This window comes from Muntiacus reevesi, chromosome 2, assembly GCF_963930625.1.
Source record: "Muntiacus reevesi chromosome 2, mMunRee1.1, whole genome shotgun sequence".
Classification (NCBI taxonomy): Eukaryota; Metazoa; Chordata; class Mammalia; order Artiodactyla; family Cervidae; genus Muntiacus; species Muntiacus reevesi.
Genome location: NC_089250.1, coordinates 33,177,412 through 33,202,247, shown reverse-complemented (window position 1 = coordinate 33,202,247; position 24,836 = coordinate 33,177,412). Strand labels below are relative to the sequence as shown.

The window sequence follows — 24,836 nt, the reverse complement described above, 5'->3', positions numbered from 1 at the left end:
ATGAAATTAAAAGACGCTTACTCCTTGGAAGGAAAGTTACGACCAACCTCAATAGCGTATTAAAAAGCAGAAACATTACTTTGCCAACAAAGGTCCGTCTAGTCAAGGCTATGGTTTTCCCAGTGGTCATGTATGGATGTGAGAGTTGGACTGTGAAGAAAGCTGAGCGCCGAAAAATTGATGCTTTTGAACTGTGGTGTTGGAGAAGACTCTTGCGAGTCCCTTGGACTGCAAGGAGATCCAACCAGTCCATCCTAAAGGAGATCAGTCCTGGGCACTGGAAGGACTGATGCTGAAGCTGAAACGCCAATACTTTGGCCACCTCATGTGAAGAGTTGACTCATTGGAACAGACCCTGAAGTTGGGAGGGATTGGGGGTAGGAGGAGAAGGGGATGACAGAGGATGAGATGGCTGGATGGCATCACTGACCTGACGGACATGAGTTTGGGTAAACTCCGGGAGTTGGTGATAGACAGGGAGGCCTGGCGTGCTTCGATTCATGGGGTCGCAAAGAGTCAGACATGACTGAGCAACTGAACTGAACCATGTACTAAGGCAGTATTAGGAGCTAGTAAGACTACTGCAAGAATGTATAACCTGAAACAATTCTATTACTAATATAAACACTATATGTGACAGTGTTTATATTAGAAATCACAATTATGCTTTATATTGCTTTTAATATTATACTACTTGCTAATATAATCTGGAAATGTTATCTTGCATCTGTGCTTCGTTTGGATAGTCACAGCTTGCATTGCTTTTACTTGCTCAGTTATTCCTTTATAAATGATTATTCAAGAGGAAAAACAAACTTTTAAAAGTCTCTTGATGTTTGCTGTTCTGCTCATCCCCTCATCCCCCATGCTCAGAACACTAATTAACATCATGTACAACATGGACACTCTTGATTTAAAAAAAACCTTTCCTGGCTACAACTCATCACTATAAAATCTTAGCATCTTCATAGGATTTGTTTCCTGCCCACCCACCTCTGCAGCCTCTTCTGGAACATGTGGGTTTTTTTGTTCGATGCATTCATTCTACTGGACTTGCTACCTCCCCCCACTCCCGCTCCACAATACACTTTCATCTGGAGATTTCTGCCAATATTGTGACTTTTGTCTTTAACAGGCTTCTCTCCTCCTCCTCACAAATTCCATCACTTCTTCAAGACTTCCTTGACTCCAGGCAACTTGAGGTGTCTCTTGTGGACATTTGTGCAGCAGCCTCTTTGTCAACTTGTTTACTACACAATCCTGCAAATTTCTTGAGGCTGGGGACCAAATTAGGCATTTGTAGCCTCACCCAGCACCTGTCACATTAGAATACAGTCAAGAACATTAGGTGGAGGGAAAAAAAAGACTATTAGGTGAATAAATGAACCAAAGGATTATTATTAGAACGTCTATGTGACCCAATGTTAAATGTTATATAAAAAATAATGACCACTTAGTGAAATGCTTTACAGCTACTTACCAATTAAGATGAACTGATTAATCAACACAAACATACTTCTCAATCATGAAGCTTAAAGCTTGCATCCTTTGGGAGGCATAGTGCCCTCCAAAGATATCTATGCCCTAATGCCATGGGCACAGAATGGATGTATATGTCAGGTCATCAGGCAAAGAGAAAATAAGGATGCAGATGGGATAAGCCTAATCATAATCAGCTGACCTTAAAATGGAAGGATAACTTGAATGAGCCAGGAGGACCTAATCTAATTGCAAAGGCCCTCAGACGTGGAAGAGGGAAGCAGGATTAGAGCCAGTGATCGGGCAGCAAGACAAGCATGGGCTCTGCCCGGTGCTGCTGGGTTTGAAGATAGAAGCTGCCCAGGAGTCGAAGGATGGGGAGGGACCTAAGAGGCTGGAAAGGGCCAGGAAATGGTTTCTCCATTAGAGCCTTCAGCAAAAACCCAATCATGCCAACACCTTCATTTTGGCCCAGTGAGCCCCATTTGGCTTCTGATTTCCAGAAATGTAGGATAATGTATTTGTGTTGTTTTAAGCCACCAAGTTTGGGTTTTGTTGTTGTTGTTGTTTTTTTTAACAGCAGCAACAGGAAACTAATTCACATACCTACACCAAACAGGATTAACTTTGGCTGCATGTGACAGAAAACCTGAGACAACAGCAGCTGAAAAAAGATGTAGGTTGACTTGTCTCTGTAACAGAGACCTGGAGGCAGAAGTTACAAGCTTTCCTGTGGCATCAAGGACTCAGGCCCCTCTGATCTTATTGGTGTGCCTTCCTGAACAGGACTCTGGCCAGCAGGTCTGATTCCAGCCAGCAGGAAGAGAAGGAATGGTGAACCACTTCTCCTGAGAGACTTCATCAACCAGCACATCACTCACAGACCAGGACTGAGCAGCACAGTAGCAACCAGGTAGGTGCAAGGACCATTCTGGGGGCCATGTGATAAGCGTGGGTGGTCCCATTATTAAAACAGGGAGAAACTGATGGGAACAACCACCTTCTCCATCTTACTACCGAAGCACTGCTTCCCCCGGCCCATTGTTTTAAGTGTATAAAAGTAGTTTCTCTTACTTTAGATCAACCAAGGCAGGGGGCTTCCTGACAAAAACAGTAACTGAATAAGTGTATGTCATAGACTCCAGCACATTTCTATGCAGCACCTGCCAGGTTTTGCATTTTCACTTATTAGGACATGAGTATATGCCTGACAATGATGACATAAGGCATCTACGTCACATTCAAACTTTAGTGTTGTAATTCATGGAAACAATTCTTGATTAGAAATAGGAGAAAAACACATTTCTAGGTGTGTACAACTCAGGGGCCTGGCAAGCAACAGATGGCACACTCCAAGGCTAAATCGAAGAGTCTGATAAAGAGACCACTTACAGTGATGTGGGAAGGCATTAGAGGAACCAACGAGGGATAAGGACTCACAACTATAAGGAGGAAACCATGACCATCTCTAGCCTGAGGGGACGAAGGGAAGGAGCCATTTCTGGTACTTGCCGAGACCTGTAGCCATGGGACACGACTGTCTGATCTGAGCCACCGCCTTAGAGGAATGAAGTTCCTGCCAAAAGCCACAGACAGGCAGGAGGGCGTGTGGGGGAAGGTGAAATTAATATCCTGACCTCTCTCTCTTTCCTTCCTCTGAACATCTGCCAATGCCTCCAAACTGGCTCAAACTGAACAGAAACCAAAGGGCAAAGGAGCCTGGGGGATGTGGTCCACAAAAACCAGCTTTTCATGGCATAGAAATGCAATGAAGGAATTCTGAGGGTCAGAGGATAACCAGCATAGTTTTTCATTCTTCATAATACTTTACTGTAAAAGCATTTTACAGGGCGGGGATGATTCAAAAAACCTTGAAAAAAAAACAGAAAGGCAACTGACCCAAAGAGATCTGGGATAAAGATGAAGAGAATGATTAACACATGAGACAGTCGAGAGGGGCACAGGTGTGATCTATTTATTTAAGACAACAAGGCGGAGCAAAGAAATTGAGGTATAAGATGAAAAACTGAGAAGTGCCTGATCAGGAGCCTTAAAGCTGTGGATCTATCTGAACATGGTGTTTCTAACTGCCGACTTTTCCATGTGAGCTTAACACAATGATGGGACATTTAAAACCTGATACTGACTGCAAATATTCTTAATATGCATACTGAAAGGATGGAATAGAGGCAATGATTAAAACTGAAGGTCTGTGTAATACAGAAGGCCAAGACTTTAGGTCAAAGAAAGAGCAATATTCTGTAGCAGAACCAATCAGCTGCAAAAAATAAGCGAAGATGCCAGAGAAAAGAAATACATTGAGACAAAAGGGAAAAAGCACCAGTAGAAACCTGATATAAGACCTCTGATACCACAAGATTCTTAAAATGCCCTCAAATCCTAAACATGCTTGTTGCTTCCCCATCTCTAGTACAAATTACCTACCTATAGTTGTTAAGTATACGAGAAAAATGCTACGCATGTTCATAAAGGATTTCAGTAATAGGTGACCTATCTTCTGTAGAGGCAGCCTTGGAAAGCAATCGTTTTAATTATTGTGATTTTATAGAAACTACTTTTTAGATGTTCATTAACTGCCTTCAAACACTCTGTCTGGATTTATTTATACTTAACATCTGTTAGAAATGTTCCTGAAAAACTGTCCTCCAAATAAGAAGCCCCATGGGTTAACATTTCAGGAATTTATATGAAAAATAGGAGCCTTATTCCCTAGAGAAGGAAAACCTGTTTCATGATGCAATATATATAATAAAATCATATGGAGGTTTGGGGACACCTGTCCCTAATACTGCCTCCTGGGAAGCCTCATTAGAAAAGTGTGTGTGGGTCCTTAGGCCAACCACTGGTTCTGCATCAGATGGCAGCCATGTTTGCTTCCAGACGCAGTGACGCACAGTTGCCCTGACTCCCTGTGAACCACACATCCAGGGTCACTACTGAGCCGCAGACTGCGAGCACCTCTCTGCGGGGCTTCTACATTCTTTCCTTTGATGGATAACATGTCTCAAATGGATTCTTTTCAAGATTTTAAGTTTTTTTTTTTTAAATTACAAGTTAATGTAGTCAACTTATTTCATGAAATATATAATCTTTCCACGAAAATAACTGATTTCTTATTTTGACAGATTATAGAATATTACCCTGGAGAAGGAAATGGCAACACACTCCAGTATTCTTGCCTGGGAAATCCCATGGACAGAGGAGCCTGGCGAGCTACAGTCCATGGGGTCGCAAAGAGTCGGACACAACTGAACAACAGAAGATGCACACACAGAATATTATACTTCTCCAATATGTTCAGAAAGTGAGGTATGTGGAAATCATATGCTCCAAGTGGGACACCATGAAATATGCACATTTTAAACTTAACTATGTCAAATTTTATCCTACTGTATACATGAATCTTACATGGAATGTGAATAGCAGGTGCAAAGGATTTATGAAAAATTTATAGAAAACTCAATATTGAAAATATTCCACTGATTTACATTTTCCCTATAAATTTAGAAAAGATTACAGTAATTCATTTTTAGCAGAATACCTCTCCTTCAGCATGTGCAACCCCAGTGCTCTCCAGAAGCAGTGTTAACATTTCAGTGACATTAAAATTAGGAGTACACATTGAATATACATTGTATAATGACACCACAAATACTAAAAACCAACAGTACAGGGCACATGTTAAACTCTAACTAGTACCCCCATCTTGTTTAAGGAAACCTAAATTTTGAAGTATAATTGACTAAACAAACCTAAATCTTAACACATTTATTTAGAAATTCCTTTTCTAGAGTTTTTCGAAAGATTTTTTCCTAATTCTTCTATTTAAGAGATAAGCAACCATCACATATGCATCAGGTTTAAAGCAGCACTCTATTCTGAGATTTACTTTTGCCTGCTTTATTTTCAGCTTAAGAGTTCAATAATTTTGGGAACATCATAGTAAATAAAGTGCGTTTAAACATGTATTATGTTTACAATCTGTTATTGTTCAGTTGCTAAGTCATGTCTAACTCTGTGTGATACCACAGACTATAGCATGCCAGGATCCTTTGTCCTCCACTCACCTATTACTACAGCATTTTTAAAAAATTGAAATTTTGTATTAGAAAATTTGGTATATCAGTATTTCCTGTGCATATTTAAAAAACAGAAGTGAGCAGGATTAATCATTTGGGGGAAAATGACTGTGGAGAATCTAAAATCAACAGCAATTATTCTCAAAATAAGGCAGGATATAAATGACAATAAATGGCTTTCACATCCATAATTTCAACAGCCCCTAAGAATTAATGTGATGAAGGCAGATAAACCACCCTTAGTTTATAGCCAAGAACAGATCCAGAAAAGGTCAATGGTACTAACTTAAAAAAAAAAAAATTACTTATCAAGTATCTGCTATGTGACTAGGTACCCTACCAGGTACTGAGGGTACAGAAATGAACAAGCAAGCAAAAGGGGGAAAAAAAGGTATCAGTCTGCAAGGAGCTGAATAGTCTGGCCCAAACTAACTAAACCAGTAACCACTAAAGACAGTTTAACTCATGCTTGGTTTATTCCTTCACTTTGTATCTGATTTCAAGGTGAGGATAAACACAGAAGGGGCTTCCCAGGTGGCTCAGTGGTAAAGAATCTGCCTGCCCATGCAGGAGACACAGGAGATGCAGGTTAGATCCCTGGGTCAGAAGATCCCCTGGAAGAATAAATGGCAATCCACTCCAGGATTCTTGCCAGGATAATCCCAAGGACAGAGGAGACTGGCAGGCTACAGGCCATGGGGTTGCAAAGAGCCGGACACAACCGAGCACACTCCCATGAACACAGAATAAAGCTTAGTAGGTGGATCAGGACAGGTTACTTCAGTAAAAGGTGTGATACTTCCTAAGTTTAAGACTAAGTGAAATGTGTGCTTGAGTTAGAAAGTACTTTTTTTTCCTTTCTGGCTGGATAGCTGTAAAAAGGGTGTGTGTGTGTGTTGAGAGGTGGTACAGGGAGATGGTGTGTGTGTTGAGGTGGGGCAGGGATGTGTGTGTGTGTTGAGAGGTGGGGTAGGGGTGTGTGTGTGCGTGTGTGTGTGCGTGTGTGTGTGTGTGTGTGTGTGTGTGTGTGTGTGTGTGTGTTGAGAGGTGGGGCAGGGGTGTGTGTGTGTGTGTGTTGAGAGGTGGGGCAGGGATGCCCGCAAAGGATAAAGTCTAAGCTGATTCAGAAGCCTGCAACTGAAGAACATTATATAGCTCTTGGGAGGGTAGGGAAAAATCACCACTTGAACCAAGCAATGAATGAGCCTTGTTCTGGTTCTCGCATGCACAAGTTCGGTGAACATGGTATTGAGATCAGGACTGCCTGTACTTAAGATGATCATTAAGAGTGATGATTCTAGCTTTGGTACTGAGGAAGAAACCAGGCACACAGACATAATGTACAGCAAAGAATAGTTACAGTCCCCTTTCATGCACCAATAAATAACACATCCACTTATCAAAATGCCAAAGCAAACGTGGGAAAGAAAATTTTCATCTATATTCAGGATTAAACTTTCTAATTTTAAATTACTAGACTTCAGCTGTAAATTTATTTCAGATGAAAGGTTTGGAGAGATTATTAATGAATCTTCCAAAAGCCTGGATGGTGTTCAAAAAATTAACATAATAAAAAAGTCCTGCCATCGTCATGACAAAAATCATAGGCATAAATTTGGTGAGCACCTAATGTGACAGCACTGTGCTAGGTTGACTGTTACTTCTAATACTTTGTGACGTTTCAGTCTTCTCAACTTCTTTAGCTATCATCTCTTACAATGTTCATTTATAACTCTTTATTATTCGAAACACAGCTCAGCTGTATTCTCTCAAGTTGGTCCCAAAGACATTTCCTCATTTGAAGGCGGGGAGGAGGGGAGAGCGAAGTCTCTACTGAATACTGAAGACGTGACCTTCTTGGTATTTGTGCTGGTATCTACGTGGTCTTTCAGAAATCCCTGAACTTGTACGCAGATCGAGATAAGATCGCCATCCATCACCTGCCAAGACCACACCTGCCGGCCCTCGTTTCACTCCCTAAGTTTCTGCACAGCGACCGCTGCCCACCCAGATACTAAATTGTGGCCTGTTAACACCCTAACTCTTTAAGTCTGGGGGCCTCGGATCTGGGCGATGTACTGGCGGGGGGGGGGGGGGGGGCGGGGAGCAGGGCGGACGTGGCCGCAGGGAGAAGGGCGCGGCCTGGGGGCGGGGGCTGCCGAGGTGACAGCAGGTGAGCGCCCAGCGCGCAGGAGGAAGTGAGACAGGCCGGCGTGGGGATTACTCATTCCGCTTCACTGCCGAGGTGGCTCGCAAGCGGAACTTCTCGCCCCTCTTTCGGTCCAGCTGAACTTCTACCTCGTTGAAGTCACTTCCCACCCCCGGTTTGCTCGGCGGGGGGGGGGGACACTGTACGTCCGCGGAGGGGCGGGGAGTCCGACGTGCGGGGTCAGGTAGTTTCGGGGCGCCGCGTGTCCCGAAACAGCTGTCCGCCGCTCCCCAGACCCTCCTGCCCGCCCCCCGATCGCGGAGCATCCCCGGGCGGCCGGGGTTGCGTGAACCGCCCCCCCACCACGCCCCCCGTAAGGCCGAAGGAGGACAGGTTGATCCCGCCACTCCGGGGGCGGCTCCGAGGGCACGGGATGCCTGCGAGAATCAGCCAGACCCGAACGTGCCCCTGGCGGCAGCAGCGGGTGTGGCCAGTTCAGAGCTCCTATTTTACCTTTCTCGGCTCCGACGGCCAGTCGCCCTCCGGACCACGTCCGCACGGTTCCCCCGCGCCCCCACCCCGCCACCCCCGCCCGCGACACCTGGAGGAAACTTTTTCCTCGCCCCTCCATGCAAACTCAGCTGCTCCCCCGTCTGCCGCAAACCGTCCTCTCCCTAGCAACAAGGTTCCGGCCGTAGAGCGAGTGGCTCTAGGTGTAAGGAAGGTGATGTCGTAAAGCCTCGAGTGTCGTAAACCAGGTGCGGTGGGGAGGGGGGAGGGGTGGAGGCGGAGGGGCGGGGGGGGGAAAGGGGGAGGGAGGGAGGGGGAGGAGGTGACTCGAGCATTTAGACACAAGCGAGAGGATCATGGCGGATGGCCCCAGGTGTAAGCGCAGAAAGCAGGCGAACCCGCGGCGCAATAACGGTGAGTGGCGGAGGGGACCGGGGAGCGGCGGAGTCAGGGGGAGCCGGGCGGCCGGGGCGCCCCCGAGGGCGAGGGGGGCGAGCTGGGCTGGGGGCGGCCGGGCAGGGACGGGCCAAGTGGAGTGGGAAAGTAGAAAGTAGTGCTCTCTGCCCCCCTCCGGGCCGCCGCCGCCGGAGCCGCGCCGCGGCCGCCCGCTCTCCCTGAACCGTTATGTCTCTTACCTGGTCTCTCCGCCTAGCGGCTCCCGCCGCCCCTGCCGCCTCGCTGGACCGTTAGCCGCCGCCGCCGCCGCATCCCCGGCGCGGGCGGGCGGCCGGGACGCGGCGCCCACTTTTCTGGGCTCGGGGGGGAGCGGCTGTTGCTTCTTTCCGCACTTTTTCCCCACTCTTGTGCCCCCTCGGCGCCCCCCTCCCCGCCTCCTCGGCGCCCTCGGCGCTTCGTCCCCGCGGCGCCGAGGCCCCGGAGCCGAGGAACTAACTTGTGCCCGACGCTTGCCCGTGCAGAGTGGCTTCCGCGCGCCGCGGCCCCGCCGGCGCGGTGGCTCGGGCCCCGCGGCTTGGCCGGGCTGCGGGCGCGCGGCGGCGGGACGCGGCGGCCGCGGGCTGCGTGTCGTCCGTGCGCGCGTGTGCGCGGAGCGCGCGGCGGGCGGACGGGCCGGGCCAGTGGCGGTAAAGTTGGGAGCGGCCGGCGAGGCGCGCTCGGCGCGGGACGGGGCTTCACGGTCCTCGGGGTGGGGTGCGGGTCCCTTAAGCGCCCCGAGCGCGGTCCGCGTCCCGCGGGGAGCCGGCGGGCGGGGCGGGCGCGGAACCGCGGCCGTGGGAGCCGCGGGGTTTGTGTGTGGGGGGCGGCGGCGGCGGGTTGGCAGAGTTGTTACCTGGTTTCGGGACCGGGAAGCACCGCAGACAGGTCCCCCCGCCCGGGAGGACGCCTCCTCCGCGCGGGGATGGGCTGCCGAGCGTGCGCCTCCCTTGTTCTCTTTCGGTTTGGGGAAGTTGTTACCTGGGCCGGACGCGCAGGGCGTGAAGCCGGCGAAGGGAGCTTGGATGGCGCTCGGGGTCTCGGGTGGAAGGAGTGTGGGGGAGGGAGGCGGCCGGACCGACGGACGCGGGGCGCCGCTGCCCGCGCGGCAGCGGCGGCGGCGGCCGCCGGGTTTACTAATGAGTGCTGATGCTGCGCGGGGAGGGGCGCACCCCCCCATCTGCCTGGCGTGAGAGTTTAGAAAAATAACAATAATAACGGGAGAGCGAGCGAGCGAGCCCCGAACATGTATTGGTGGGCTGCACACTCGCCCTTTGCGGTGGGGAGAGACGGTGGAAGTTGGTTGCATTTCTGCTTATCTGGGGGGCGATGCTGCGCCCGCCCGCCCGCCCGCTCCGCGGCGACCGTCTGCTGGTGGGTATTGTCTGGACAGTTCCTGCGGCGACAGGGCCGAGGCCGGAGCGCGGCCCCCGCCCGCCCGGTACCTGTTTGGAGAATAATGGGCGGCTACGGCCCTGCCGCTGGCTGCGGCCGAGTCTATATAAGGAATTGCACGGACCTAGCGGACCGAGGGGCTCGTATGGGTTCCTGCGTTATTTTTAAAACGAGTTTCTGAGAGTAGGGAAATAAATGCGCCTGGAACGGGATCGCCGTATCCTCCAGAAAATGAGGAAATACGGGTTTAAGTCAAAACTCTCCGGCGCTCGCCCCACCCCCAGGCCCGGGCTCCCTTTCTCCCTCCCCTCCGGGATGCGAAACGCGAGGTTTTGTAACCTTTCCTGGCAATTTTAGATTTTGTGTGGGATTTCCTGTCTAGAAGCAGATACGGAGGTTTTCAGGCGGTTTCAAGATGTAAACGTAATTTTAATTTATTCGAGCCGACATTGAAATCGCCGCTTTCGTGAACGGTCTTAGTTATCCAAATACACATTTGCATTTTAAAGACGTCTGTTAAGTGATGATCGATAACTAATATTTGGCGTCCTCGTTGTGGAGAGATGACTTGTTACGGCCAGGAGCGGAGCACAGGCTATTGCAATTTTAATTTCCTGTTTTAGCGTCAAACAGTGTGTGTGCTATATTGAGCTGTTGCTGTTGCTGATGTGGCTTTATGAAAGGTAAGTTGGTCTGGAAAGGGCTGTTCGCGTTTTACCTTATTTAAAATGTTCATCGCCAGAGAAAGGGGCTTTTCTTGTTGCTGACGACATGTGTGTGACATGTGAGTCTGAACCACCCAGCGTCTGTGCAGCTGCTGTAAACATGTTTACCTGAGCAGGAAAGGATGGATTTTTCTTCTAAAGATCCTGGGATGTGAACATTACACCCATCAGGCATATCAACAGATGACTTAAGGGGGAAAAGCGATCCTGAAAGGTACTTGAAATCAACAGGAAAGAGAGCTGTTGGATCGCTGCAGCAAATGGCAACTTGTACAGGTAGAAAAAAGATGGTGTTTAGTTTTTCTCCGGCATGGATGTCAGCCCCCTCCTGTCTGCTGCTTTCATTCTCAAGGGAGGGATTTATTTACCACGCTGGCTGTCAGTGTTTTTCCTTTGTGTTTAATATTAGAAAAACAGATTTGGGGATGTTTAGCACAAAACGTCTTGCCTGCAGTGAGCATTACTCGCAGAAAACAAAAGGTGTTTCGGATAGTACTGTGCTACTCCAGGTATCTTCCATTTTCATCACTTTTGGCTCCGTCCTTGTATTTCTTTTTGTTCTCAGATGCATTTCATCCATTGCTGATTATTACAGCCACGCTGTTTGATTAAGCCTCCTGATTTGCAAATTAAAAATGAAGTTACATGCCATTGTGTTGTGAAACCTCAGGATAGGTGCTGGTTAGGATTTCTTAGCAACGCAGTCATATGTAAGTTGCAGTTGTTTACTGGAGAGAATCGCTTGGAAAAAATGTTAACTCTTCAATCTTTTTAATGAAGGAGTAAATGATGTGATGTATACAGTGGGAGATAGTCATGGAGGTGCTTTATGCTGTAATTTATATGTAAATAATTTTTTGTTCATTTTGAAATAAGGCATGCAGATTTTCTCCTCAGCCTCCAGTAAAATATTTTAATTTATTTTCTGGAATATATCTGCAGAGTAGGATATTAATGGGAACATCAAGTAATGTGACTTGACAGGGGCAAACCAATTGAGCAAGGTTTGACGAAAGCATCAAACCTTATGTAGTAACTTTATGGTAATGATGTTAGCTGTCTCTAAAGGAGTGGCATTAGAATGGCTTAAATTGATTTTTTACCATTTATAATGTAATGCTTTGTTTGCTGTATTTTCAAAATCTGTCTTCTCATTTTCCACTTCTCTTTGTGGTTACTTTTTTTTTGAGAAAGGTACTCTAGTCACTAATGACCACACACTGATTAATTCACCCTGGATGGACTAGCAGGTACATCTTCTGTCATTTGCATTTCTGCTTGCTGTCTTTGGAAACCACCAGTAGAGGATGCTAACAAAAATGATTATTGCTTTAGTATACCATAAACCTGTCATATCTCCTGTTGATTTGGGACCTCTGCTTTGATAGGGACCTTCCATGTAATTCTGGGTCTTAACCGTTATTTAAAACTAGCCCTAGGTAAATTAGGCATAAGCATTTTCTAGGCTGCCAGGACTGGAAAGAAGTACGATTGTTTTAGCTTGGATAGTTTTATAAATTTGATCTTTTTGAATCTTGATATTGAGGTTGCTATCAATTTAGTCTTGCTTTAGACCAGTTGTATTACTGCTTTCTTAAAGTTTTATGTTGGTAGGTTTGGAGAAGAATATGTAATGATTTGTCCATATTTATTTTACATAATTACTATATTTTTAAGTCCCTTTTTCATTCATAGTAAGATCTCTGGGAATATATACTTTTAGACATTAAAGATGTAAATGCTTGAATATGGTAAGAAAATTTGAAATTGATTGGTGATACTGTGTAATTATTTTTTCATAATTTATGTAGACTTAAACTATACATGGGTTGGCAGACAACTTCTGAAGAAGGTATTAAACAGCGGTTACTTAGATGTTAGTGATTTTTAGATTTTGTCTTTCCCGCCCCTTCTAATTAAAATTCAGAATCAGGTAGTACATAAATTTTAAATTGACCAACTGAAAATTAAGGAATGTACATTTGTTTTGAAGTTTTAAATTCATTTAAAAATCTCTGCAGTTTATTAATTAGTATGCTTGTATTCAGAGAATTCTTACTTTTAAACAAATGTGAATTGATACTATAATTTATATTGCACAAGATTCAGTGTATTTATAGCTTTTCGGTCTGTGTCTATATAATTATGTTAATATAACTGTAAACTTTTGGAATTCCTACTTAGGTCAACTGTCACGAATATTTATTTCCCTAATTATTTTTAATGGTTTCTCTATTAATGCACCAACACCATTACCATAATGCAATTGTAATACTCTTTATCTTGAATTGTAGGAATTCAGGTAGGAATTAACTGCATTATCAGGTAAACTTGTGTGAATTTCTCATTTTAGGGTGTCATAGTTCTTCAAGAGTGTGTGTTTGTGTGTATAGTTTCACATTTCCTGACATAGTTCTTCAGATTGCTTTTCTACCAGTTCTTAAGACTCAATAGTGAATAGTGTTGGTTTACTTTTTTTTTTTTTTTAATGAACTAAGGAACTTTACCACGAAGCCATGACCTGTACAGTTGTAGCTTGGAGCAAAACTTAAACTATCTTATAAATTGGAAGCATCAATCACTTGTTAAAATGACTCTGATATAAAAACATATGGAATATTTGGTTAGTACTTTCTCTTCTTTCTTGTAGACAGTATTTTTAAAAAATACCATACCCTGTGTTTGCAATTTTGATAGCTTTGAAGCATATGGTAAGAAAGTTCTATCAAATTGGAAATGATACATTTAAAATAACAGCATAATTATTTCTCCTGGTTGTGTTTTTATTTTTTTCTCCTTTTTTGCTTTCCCTTCTATAAATCACTTCTAAGCATGTGATCAGAGCCAGATGTAAACACAGATGCAGTATCATGTGGAATTATATCACTAGCTACTCTTAACTATCTGTCGTGAATTACAGAAGAGGTAAAGAAAAATCACACAGATTTTGGGAGAAGATATGCGTTAATGTGCAAAAGTGCAGTGGGAGGTTAGAGGACTTGATGAAATGATAGTAGTATTTAGGCATGAAAAAGGGGAAGATCCCCTAGAGAAGGAAATGGCAACTCACTCCAGGGTTCCTGCCTTGGAAATTCCATGGATAGGGGAGCCTGGTGGGCTGTGGTCCATGGGGCCACAAGAGTGGAACCTGACTTAGTGACTAAACCATCACCACCACCACAATCCTTGCAGTATGATCACTAATTTATGGGGCAATGTCTCTTCATTTCCACCAGACCTATAAGCTAAATAAAGTTCATTACTGGCATAAAATTTAAAATTTTTAAATTAAAGTGCCTTAATTAGGAAATAAAATGCAATATATTAAAAATGAAATAAAATATAAAGTGAAAATACTTTTTGAAAGACTATGTTGTGCATATAACTAGCTTAATAATAGCCAAAATAGGTGTATTAAAAGTGGAAAATAAATGGATATACACAGAGTAGGAAAAGTTTTGCAGCAACCTTGGTTAAAATGAAATGTGACCTACTGTATAAGCTTTGCTGTAGGAAATCATCTTTCCTTTGGATGAGACAGTGGCTTTTTTCTAATTTTTTCTAGTTTTACTGAGATGTAATAGACACATAACGCTGTGTAAGTTGAAGGTGTCCAATGTGATAATTTGATACACATATGTATTGCAGTGTGTTTACCACAGTAAGGTTAGTTAACACATCCTTCACCTCACATAATGACCAGTTTGTTGTTGTCGTGATGAGAACATTCAGCCTCTTCTCTCATAGCAGCTTTCAAGTACAGTGGACAGCACTGGTAACTAGCCGTCAGCTCCCCGAATTTCTTTGTGTCATAATTGGAAGTTTGTCCCTTTGACAAACATCCCTGTGGAACAGTGCTTGAAGAATGATAGCTGTAAAGGAAGCATTCTTAGGGCATTGATTTTACCAAATACAGTTTTTAAGTATGTTGTGTGCATGATGGGGGTGGTTTATGCTGCTGGTTAACCTGAAACTGGGTGTCTTCAAAGTATGGCAGTATACTTAAATAGCAAGAGGCCCTCTAGTAGATTGTGTTCAGAGAAAAAAATTAATGTTTACAACTCACTTCATTAATTTTGTTAGAACATACTTTGGAGAATATCATTCGGGTGTAGATAAATTGAAAGATTCCAAAAGTATCAGCAAAAAAAAGTATTCAAGTCCATGCTTGTGCTAATAGCTATGAAATGTTATTAGATTCTTTATTCGTTCTCTAAGAAGTTATTTTCCTCTTGTTTATGTCTTCAAACATTTTCTTTGTATTTAATAGAGGTCCCCTGTAGACATAGAGAATGCAGCTAATTGTCCACATACGTGTTTTCCTATAATCAACTCTGTGGATTCCTGAGACTTGATGTGCGGGCTTCGGAGTCTACACTGTAGCTGTTGGTGGAAGACCTCATAGCATGGTGGCCTGGGGGACCTGCAGGAACAACTGTATCTGTGCTGGAATTATTAGGAACAGATGTTTCGTGACCTCTTAATTCCCACTCCCCTTCCCCCGCCCCTTCCCCATCCATATTTAAACTTCAATGTGGATGAAGATAAATATGGGAGTGATGTCAATTTCTCATGTTTATTATTCTAAAAATATTGCAAGACGTCCCTTTTCTCTTTTAATATGTTCCAGTTTCAAAATTTTAGGTATATTGCAATTTCAGCTTTTAAGATATTTTAAATATTGATTTCAATTTTCTTTTTGTAAAATGTGACATCACTATTCTTCAGATACCTCGGTTACTATTCATGGTTACCAAGCTACAATACAGTCTAATTTCTCTTACTTTTAAGGCCTTATATTCATTTAATCCACAGATCTAATTGAACGCTTATTTGGTTTTTTTGTTAAGTGCTCAGAATGTGACCAGTTTGTTGATTTAAAAATTTATCATTCTTTTGGAATCTTAACATTTTTAATATGGAAGAGACCTTTAGGGAATCGTCATTTTTTGTCTGAAAACTGATAGAGTCGAGCTGAAATTTAGGACCTTCAAGTAGAAACTTCATAAGAGACTTTAACATGTGTTTTAAGAAGGGGCAGTGGTAATGGGTGGAATACGTAACATCCTTCATGAAATAGAATGTCTGAGCCTGGGTTCCAGTTAACCTTACTCTACCTTAGATATGGGAAAAGGCTCTCTAAACATCACTGTATCTCTAATGTTTTCTCCTTTCTACCCTAAAAAACCTAAGTTACTGTTCACTCCTATTGCTACATCCTTTTCTAAATCTCTTTTGATACTCTTTTTTTTTTTAATTGGGGGGAGGGAATAGTTGGAGCAGGGAGAAAATAATGTGAACAAATACTAATTAAATTAAATGAAATCTTGGAGCTGGAGGGATTTGGGAGAATTATCCAAATGTATTTTTTTCAGATAAGTAAACAGATTCAAAGAGGAAAAAGAACTTTGCCAAATTCTATTACTAGTTTGCTTGGATTTGGTTACAGCTTCTCAGGCTAGTAGCTTGATATGCCTTAATCGGACTCTTTTACCTATGAAGATAACAAGGAAGAAGTAGAAGTCTTTTTTTTTTTTGGAAGAAGTAGAAGTCTTGAATTCTCAGATTTATCATAGGAAAAACCAAAGATATTTTGTGAAATACTCAGTTGTCTCATAAAAGTGGATTTCTAATTTCTTCCCATAAATCCATCAAAATTGACAGTTGATGTGCTGACTTCATCTAAAACATTGCAGGTGCAGAGTTGGTATCATGTTGCTTAGAGGCATATTCCTCCTATTACTTGGATTGTGATTTTCCCTCTTCATTGCCTGCCTCAGCTTCCATTCACTCTCTCCTTCCCAGCTCTTATTTGTACCCAATCTAATGTGTTTTATGTATGTTCTTGACTGTTTCGTTGTAAAATTATCTAGTTCTTTGTTTTGCATCCGTATAACTGATATTTTGCTGTATGTTTCCTTCACTTGGTGTTGTTTGAGATCTGTTTATGTTATTGTAAGTACATGTCTTTCATTGCTTCCAGCTGTGTGGCATTTTATGGTTTGCTTTAGCACTTAACAGTTACTTATCAGTTCCCTAATAATGGTGACCCAAATTGACTCTAGCTCTTGGGTACAAATAATTCTGTAAAAAGCATCTTTCTACATGTTGCTAATGATTATGAAAGAGTTTCTCTGGGAACATATATCCAGGCATCGTATTTCTGAGTTATAGGTTAGTCACATATTATCACTAAGTTCTGCCAGATTATTTCTGAAATGGCTACACCAGTTCTTCCCTTCACCAGTGTTAGATAAAAATTCCCATTTTCTCACATTTTTGTCAGCTTTTGGTATTGTCCAGCATCTACATTTGGCTAATTTTACAGTTTAAGTAGAATATTGTAATTGCTTTATATAAAGTATAAAACACATTTCCCTATTTTATAGGCGGGTTGATTGTTTCTTTGTGTCCTTGCTAACCATCTAAATTTCCCTTTCCAGGTCTGACTTATTCATACTCTTTGCCTTCTTTTTGGTTGAGTTTCCATTTGTTGATTTCCTAGAATTCCTTGTGTATTTGAGATAGTAATCCCAGTCACTTGTTGATGTTGATTATGCTATGGGGATCCCTAATTGTATTATACATAAATCCATCATATTTTTTACTTTGTGGTTTGTAAGATCTCCTTTCTAATCCATAAGTTACAAAGATATTTTCTTAGATTTTCTTCTAATAGTTTTGTGGTTTTACCTTTCATACTTAGGTCTTTGGTGAGACTGTAGTTCACTTTTTGAATATGGTGTTTCTTTCTGAAGGGGAACAGTTAGTTAAGGATTTGGGTTGATCCTATAATATACTACCTGAGTGGCCTTGACTAAGAAATGAAGTTTCTTAGTCTCCATATGCTTAAATTCTCCCATATGTAAAACGGGGATGGTAACCTTAGAGTTTACCTTAGGTTGAATAGGATGTATGAAGCCTTGAGCTTAATACATATTTTAAGCATTCAATAAATTTTATTTAAAGTTTTATTTATATTATTAGATTATTTGCTTTAAATGCACCTTGAATCAACTGACAATTTCTTATTCTCTTGTCCATAATTAACTTTAACTGATACAGTAATAACAGCAGCCTAAAAGGATATTATTTTATTATTATTTATATTTATTAAATTTGTTTATTGTTTCTATAGCTTTAACCTTAAGCATTGCTTAATTGTTCTGGCCTTAAGAACATGGCTGGCTGTTAAATCAGTAGTAGAATAGTAACATACCCTAAAGCTTCATCTTTCAGGTATCTGTGTATGTCATTTAGAAAGGCTGCCTTGGACTCTCTTCAAAGGACATTTTATTGCAAGAGACCTCACCATATTACCTTATGTATAGTATTGACCTGAACTTGCTACTCTGCTGCCTAAAACAACCTAAGCCCAAGGAAGCTAAGCTTCATATTTCCATAATTGAATGGCATAAGGAATGTGGCGTCCACAACTTTTCATGGTTTCATTCATTTAGTTTGAAAATAATATGGAATAAGACAGTTATATGTCTCCCTAAAACATACTGTGTTCTTGTGGTTATAGATCAAGGCAATCCTAAGAAAAGGTTAAAATGTGACTCTGTTTTTAGTGTGTGTTAATAAGTTTTGTTGAGGTTTAACTTAGGTACAGTAGTATGCGTGTACATTCTGATGAGTTTTGACATACCTGTGGTTACCTGTGTAACCACCAACAGAATCAAGATATGGAATGTTTCCTGCATCTCCAAAAGTTCCCTTGTACCTCGTCTCTGTCAGTCATCACTGCCTCTGGCCCAAGCCACCAGCAGTCCGGTTTTGATCTTTAGAGGTGAAGTTGACCGTCTTAGAGTTTTATATGAGCAGAGTTGTAGTGTGTGCTCTGTCTGCCTTCTTTTGCTCAGCACAGCGTTTTCATTGTATTATAGCATGTATCAGTGGTCCATTCCTTTTGTCTTGCTGAGCAGTGTTCCCTTGTGTGGTAGAACTGGATTTTCTGTTCACTTGCAATGGGCTTACCACAGGCAGACCTTGGAGATACTGCAGGCTTTGTTCCAGATCACCACAGTAAAATGAGTATTGCCTTAAAGTGTCACACGAAGGTTTACACTGTCCTGTCCTCTTAAGTGTGCAGTAGTAGCATTATGTCTTAAAAAACTGTGCACGCCTTAATTAAAATAACTGCTGAAACATGCTAGCCATCATTTGATAACACATGATTGCCTCAAACCTTCAGTTTGTTTTTTTTAAAAAATGCAGTGACTTTGAAGTACTGTAAAGTCAAACACAATAGAATGAATTATGCCTGCATTTGGGTTGTTTTCTGGTTCTTTGCTGTAGAACAAAGCAGCTATGAGCATTCACATCCAATTTTTATGTTATATGCTTATATTACTTTTGGGTAGAAATCCTGGCTCATGTAGTAAGTGCATGTTTAACTTTGCAAGAAACTGCCAAACTAGGTTCTCATGTGCTTGTACCGTTTCATCTTTTACAAAGAATGATAGTTCTAGTTGCTCCAATCCTTGCAGACGTTTGTCTGTGTTTTAGCTTAGGCTATTCCAGTAGGTATGTAGAGGTGTACTTTGGTTTTAATTTGGATTTCACTGATAACTAATGACGTTTGAGTATCTTTTGATGTACTTATTGTCCATTTCGATATTTTCTTTTGTGAAATATGTCTTCTAATCATTTATCTACTTTTAATTGGGTTGCTTACCTTTTTATTATTGAGTTATAAGAGCTCTCTGTATATTCTGGATCCAAGATCTTTGTTGGATTTAGATATGTGAAATATTTTCTCCCTTTCTGTGGCTTGTACCACATTTGATGAAGTAGAGTTTATAATTTTATTCTTTTAGGCTTTGTGCTTTTCGTATTCTAGGAAATCTTTGCCCAGTTAAGAATTTTTTCATTTTCTTTTTAAAGTTTATAGCTTTAACATTTATGTCTGTAGTCCATTTTGGGTTAATTTTTGTCTGAATCTTGTTTTGATTTTCATCTGCAAGTGTAGATAGCCTTGAGTAGTTTGCAGGAGACAAAAACTAGATCTTACTCATCAAAATTTCAGCATGAGAATTTCTACTTGAAATTTTTAAGAATGTTTTTCAGAACCTAACTAAGAACCAAAGCTCTTTCTTGATTGTAGAGAAACACAAATCCTGCTTTCCTGGTTTTATACATTTTTTTTTTATTAACAGAGAGCCATTTCATTGTATCTAGTCAGTTTTCAATTTTTTTCTGTCCTTAACACACTTTCGTTTCACGGAGATGCTCAAGGCTAACGTTTTCAAGAAATATCCTGAAAGAGAGTAACCAGTCTTGAGCTGCATGTGAATGTTCTCTTCGTACTCTCGAATTCCTACATGGTGATGGTGAGTTTAGCACTTTCAGTCTTAAACTAGCTGGTTGTTCCTCCTTCCTCTGGTCTGTCATGCAGGTTGCTGCCAAAACTATCTGTGAGAAAAGAAGTCTCATTCAGTCATTACCCTAATTAAGCGCCTTCCTGGGATCTTTACTAACTTACTGGACAAAACCAAGGTCCTTCCAGAGGCATCCCAGGCCCTGATTTATGGTCCTGCCTGCTGTTTGTCCCTCTTTCCAGTGGCCCGTCCCACCTCCCACCTCCAGACTCCTGGCTTCTACTCCATGCCTTTGGAGGTCCTTTTGTTCCCTCTACCTGGTATGCGCTTTTCCCCCTGATCCCCTGGGTTTTGTTACGTTTTGAAATGATAGGAGTTCATCTCGAATGTTTCTTCCGCTAAAATGCTTTCCCTGGTCCCCTTCCCATCTGTCAGAGAAAGGTGACTATCTTCTCTCCTGTTATGCTTGTGGACCGTGTTTTATACGTGCGTTACTGTGCTCAATCTGCTGCGTTATGGTGTTTCTATGTCATCCTCCTCACTCGACCCTGGTTTCCTTTATCTTTTTTACGTTATTCTTTAATTGGAGGAAACTGGCTTTACAGTGTCGTGTTGGTTTCCTTCCCCGGGTGCTCTCGAGGTGGCAACGACTGGCAGGGACCGCGCCTGCTGTGCTTGCACCGTTCTCCACAGGGCGGGCGCTGTTCTGAGGGATCCTCATTCACTATTAAGAGCTCATTTGAGTCTCACAGCGATCCTGTTAAGGTCGGACCCTTTTTGCAGGGCTAATAAACAGTAGAACTGGGGTTTGAGTCCACTCAGATTCCATTCTGCTGGCTGCTGCCCGTTCGTGCCTCTCAGTGAACCAGCACATGGTGGGCGATCGGTGCTTGTGGAGTGAAGGCCAACCCTGGGAGAAGTCATTGCCCTGCTCCCCTCTGCCCCTAGGGTAACTTGAAAGATGATTTTCATATTTTCTGTGTTTTGTAATATTTAAATATTTTAAAGCATATGGATCTGAGTTGGTTAATATTATGTTTGCTTCTCAATTGTGAGCTTTTTTAAGGTCATTTCTCTTGGACTGGTGATTTTTTATTTAAGTTAAAATCTTGCTTCCTGTAATGTTTTCCCATAAAAGATAACATATACCAAATAAAGCTGCTTTCCTCTTAACATACATGATTATTCTACCCTTTGTTGTTGTTTGATCATCAAGTTGTGTTTGACTCTATGCAACCTTATGCACTGTAGCCCACCAGGCTCCTCTGTCCTTGGGATTCTCCAGGTAAGAGTACTGGAGTGGGGTTGTCATTTCCTCCTCCAGGGGGTCTTCCTGACCCAGAGATTACACTTGGGTCTCCTGCATTGCAGGTGGCTTCTTTACCACTGAGCCACCTAGGAAGCCCCATTATACCCATTACCTTGGCATAGATGCTTGATCTTGTGGGTTTTTTTTTTTTTTTTTGCTACCTACTTTATCCCTCATTGAAGTTGATTACAGATAATGTTTATTATTTATCTTTCTCATGTCCTAAAAAGCCTATATGTCATTGGATTAACTCCTATGTGATTCTTATTTTTAAGATAGTATTTTTCTATCTAACTTTTCTATTTATCACCTATCCCTATTCCTTGAAAATCCATTGTAACTAACTTGTATCTTATTTTTTGTTTGTAAAGCTCTCACTTTTTTATAGTCCACTTAGCTTTATATCTGGCTTGAACTCTATAGATATTAATGTGTGATTCCTTCTGTTCTGGTATCCTTAGGTGCATATATAGAAAGAGCATTGAACTGGAAGATAGAAGTCTTAGATGCTAATATTAAATCTACTGTTACTCAGCCTATGAAACTGGGGAAATAATTTATTTGGGTCAAGTTTATTCATCTGTAGAATGAGCATGATGGATATCTGTGTGCAAGGCAGTGAGACCCTGAGGTTGAAGGATACAGTATGTAGCCCTGAAGAGCTTACAGTGTACTAGGGAAGAAATGTAGGAAAACCAGCCTCTAAAATATAGTTTGATAGCTGATGTGATATTCTGACCCACATGCACAGAGGGGATGGCTGTGTCTTAGAGGATGTGTCTGGGTTATCTTAGTAAAGATGTAGAGAGCAATATTCCAGATGGAATTGTATACAAATGCATCACACACACACATATCCAGCACTCATTGTGGGGCTTAGAAGTCACGTTTGGTTGAACTCTGTAGGGCAAGCGGAGGAACGGCTAAAGATGAGGCTGGAAAATTAGTTGGGAAGCGAATGAAGAAAAGAAAGCTGTGTTTTACTGTGACTGGATTTTATCTTGGGTGAAATGATGAGGAGTTGCCAAAGGTCTTGAGGAAGAGGATGAGGTGATTATGTAATCTGTCATCTAATTTTCTTTATGTATAAAATGTTAAATGATTAAACATTGAAGAACATATATGCTGCTTTACTAAAAGTGGGAAAAGCTATAAAAGTGAAAGCAGATTTTTCCTGTTTTCCTGAGTTTTTGCTTGTACGCTGAATTGCTAATAGAGTCACACAATAATTGCTCTGATTGTGTGGCCACCATCATGACTGTCACCACTGCCACTTCGTCATCTCTGAATAAAAGGCTCACTTCACTGGAAGCAGAAGTGGCCTTGGTTGGAATAGGTTGCTAAAATCTGTAAGAAGTTGGTTGTTTCTGAGCTCTGCACTATTGTGAGGAATTATATATATATATATATATATTTTTTTTTTTTTTTTCCTTTTTCAAATCAGTAAATCACAACCCATGCAAATGTCTTGTGGTCTTACTGTCTTAAGGAATAAGATGGTTTTACTGCAGTTAATTATGATTCTCTGAAGATGTAAAATCCTCTGCATTTATTATTACTGGGCAGTTTTCTAGATTATTTCTGGCACTTATTAATGGTTCTGTGTAGAACTCCATCTTGTGAATCTGTTATATGTACTTTGTGATCAGTTCTCTACTGTAGGTAATTAATAAAATAATGGTCATGGTGCTTGCCATTCTTTGGGCTGGCATCATCCACTACCTGCTTGTGTATATTAAACAAGGCTGATAAATGAGCTGGCTCTTTTACTGCCTACATTGAAATAACTAGGCATGTATGAAACTTAGATTCCAAATAAAATAAAAGTTTGTTTAAGGGAATGTTTCTGACTCAAAATAGCTGTAGGACTGGTGTGTGTTTCTCTTAATAAACAAACAGAAAAAAAAAAAAATTCAGACTTTTTTTGGAAATCACATTGCATGTTAAAGAATAGGTTAAAACTAGTGCCTGTGTTTAGACCAGGTGCTGAGAAAGTGCTCTTCATCATGTTTCAATCACTAAGTAAGTAATTCTTATGTAAAAAATACCATCTTATCTGTATGGTGGTGGTGGTTTAGTCTCTAAGTCGTGTCTGACTCTTGCTACCCCATGGACTGTAGCCCACCAGGCTCCTCTGTCCTTGGGATTCTCCAGGCAGCAACACTAGAGTGGGTAGCCATTCCCGTCTCCTCTTAACTGTGTGTGTTTTCTAAGTATTTCGCATTAGACCTAATTTTGTGTTAATTAAGGGGCTTTTGTGCTCCTTATGTTATAAACTGTTTTTGTAATTGAAACTTTTGAAGCTTAACTAAGCTCATCTTAGTGGTATTCATTTGTACCTTTTGTACCTTATGTATATATTTAACTTACTACATGTGGCAGTGAAGTGAAGTGAAGTAGTCGTGTCCGACTCTTTGCGACCCCATGGACTGTAGCCTATCAGGCTCCTCCATCCATGGGATTTTCCAGGCAAGGGTACTGGAGTGGGTTGCCATTTCCTTCTCCAAGGGAGCTTCCCGACTCAGGGATTGAACCTGGGTCTCCCGCATTGTAGGCAGACGCTTTACCATCTAAGCTACAAAATTTAATACCATATGTGACAGTAATAAAACTTAATTGCTATAAAATGCTCTGTAATTGTAGCTTTTACCACGTCAAGGTGGTTTTCTGGACAAGGCTCATCCTCCTCTTTTTTCCACAGTAGATGAGTATGGAGTTTTACTGTACTACAGAAACAGTTTAAGGCAGGAAGGCAGATTTGGACAGTCTGTTCGTGGACAGTATTTGACACGTGGGGAAAGAAGCAACGTGTTAGCTCTTTGCAGCTTTCATGACCATACTCACCCCCACTTGTTCTTGGTCACCTGAGTTCTGCAGAGCCCAGGTTGCCATCTGTCCTCAGGGTATTGGGTTGAGTCAGCAGTCAGTTAACAAGTCATGGTCATACTGCCACCATCATGTTCTCTTGAGTTTCTGATCACCATGGGTAAGGAAGGTGGCTGCAGATGGAAAATCTGAGATGTAAGGCGAGAGAACCCAGGAAATGGTAAATAAGGAAGACAGAACAACACTGTAAACTTGGGAGGAGGGTAGTATTATTGATAAGCTTGTACACTTTGGTAAGTTGTGTACTCACGTTAAAATTTCTGAGATAAGGAATAAAAATCTAGAAGTAGTGTGTGTGTCTTTCAAACTAGTAGAATAGGGAAATAGAATGAGAAAATATATTCAATTTTTTTAAAAAAGACAAGAAATGGGAATACAAATAGAAAGCACAAATGAGGTAGTAGTAATATAAATGTAAATATATTAGAAATGAAATGCATGTAAATTGGGAAAATGCTCCTGTTAACAGAAACTCATTGTCAGATTGGATAAAATAGCAAAATCTAGTTATATGCTCTTTCAAAGAAA

General features: G+C 41.9%; 1 protein-coding gene and 1 long non-coding RNA gene across 4 annotated transcripts in view; one reads left to right on the top strand and one right to left on the bottom strand.

The window, feature by feature from the left end:
- LOC136159241 (uncharacterized) overlaps window positions 1-9,770 on the bottom strand; it is a 114,665-nt gene extending 104,895 nt beyond the window's left edge. Inside the window, exon 1 of the long non-coding RNA XR_010661432.1 lies at window positions 9,652-9,770. This is a non-coding gene — a long non-coding RNA (uncharacterized lncRNA). The remainder of the gene's footprint in view (window positions 1-9,651) is intronic.
- The window catches only part of ZEB1 (zinc finger E-box binding homeobox 1), a 199,333-nt gene continuing 183,050 nt past the window's right edge, over window positions 8,554-24,836 (top strand). For 2 of the 3 annotated variants that reach the window (XM_065921220.1, XM_065921219.1), the window contains exon 1: window positions 8,554-8,652. In XM_065921220.1, the coding sequence (XP_065777292.1) occupies window positions 8,595-8,652 (58 nt within the window). In that variant the 5' untranslated portion in view covers window positions 8,554-8,594. Of the gene's footprint in view, window positions 8,653-10,420; window positions 10,749-24,836 lie in introns of those variants that run through there. The other variant, XM_065921221.1, reaches the window with a different exon arrangement.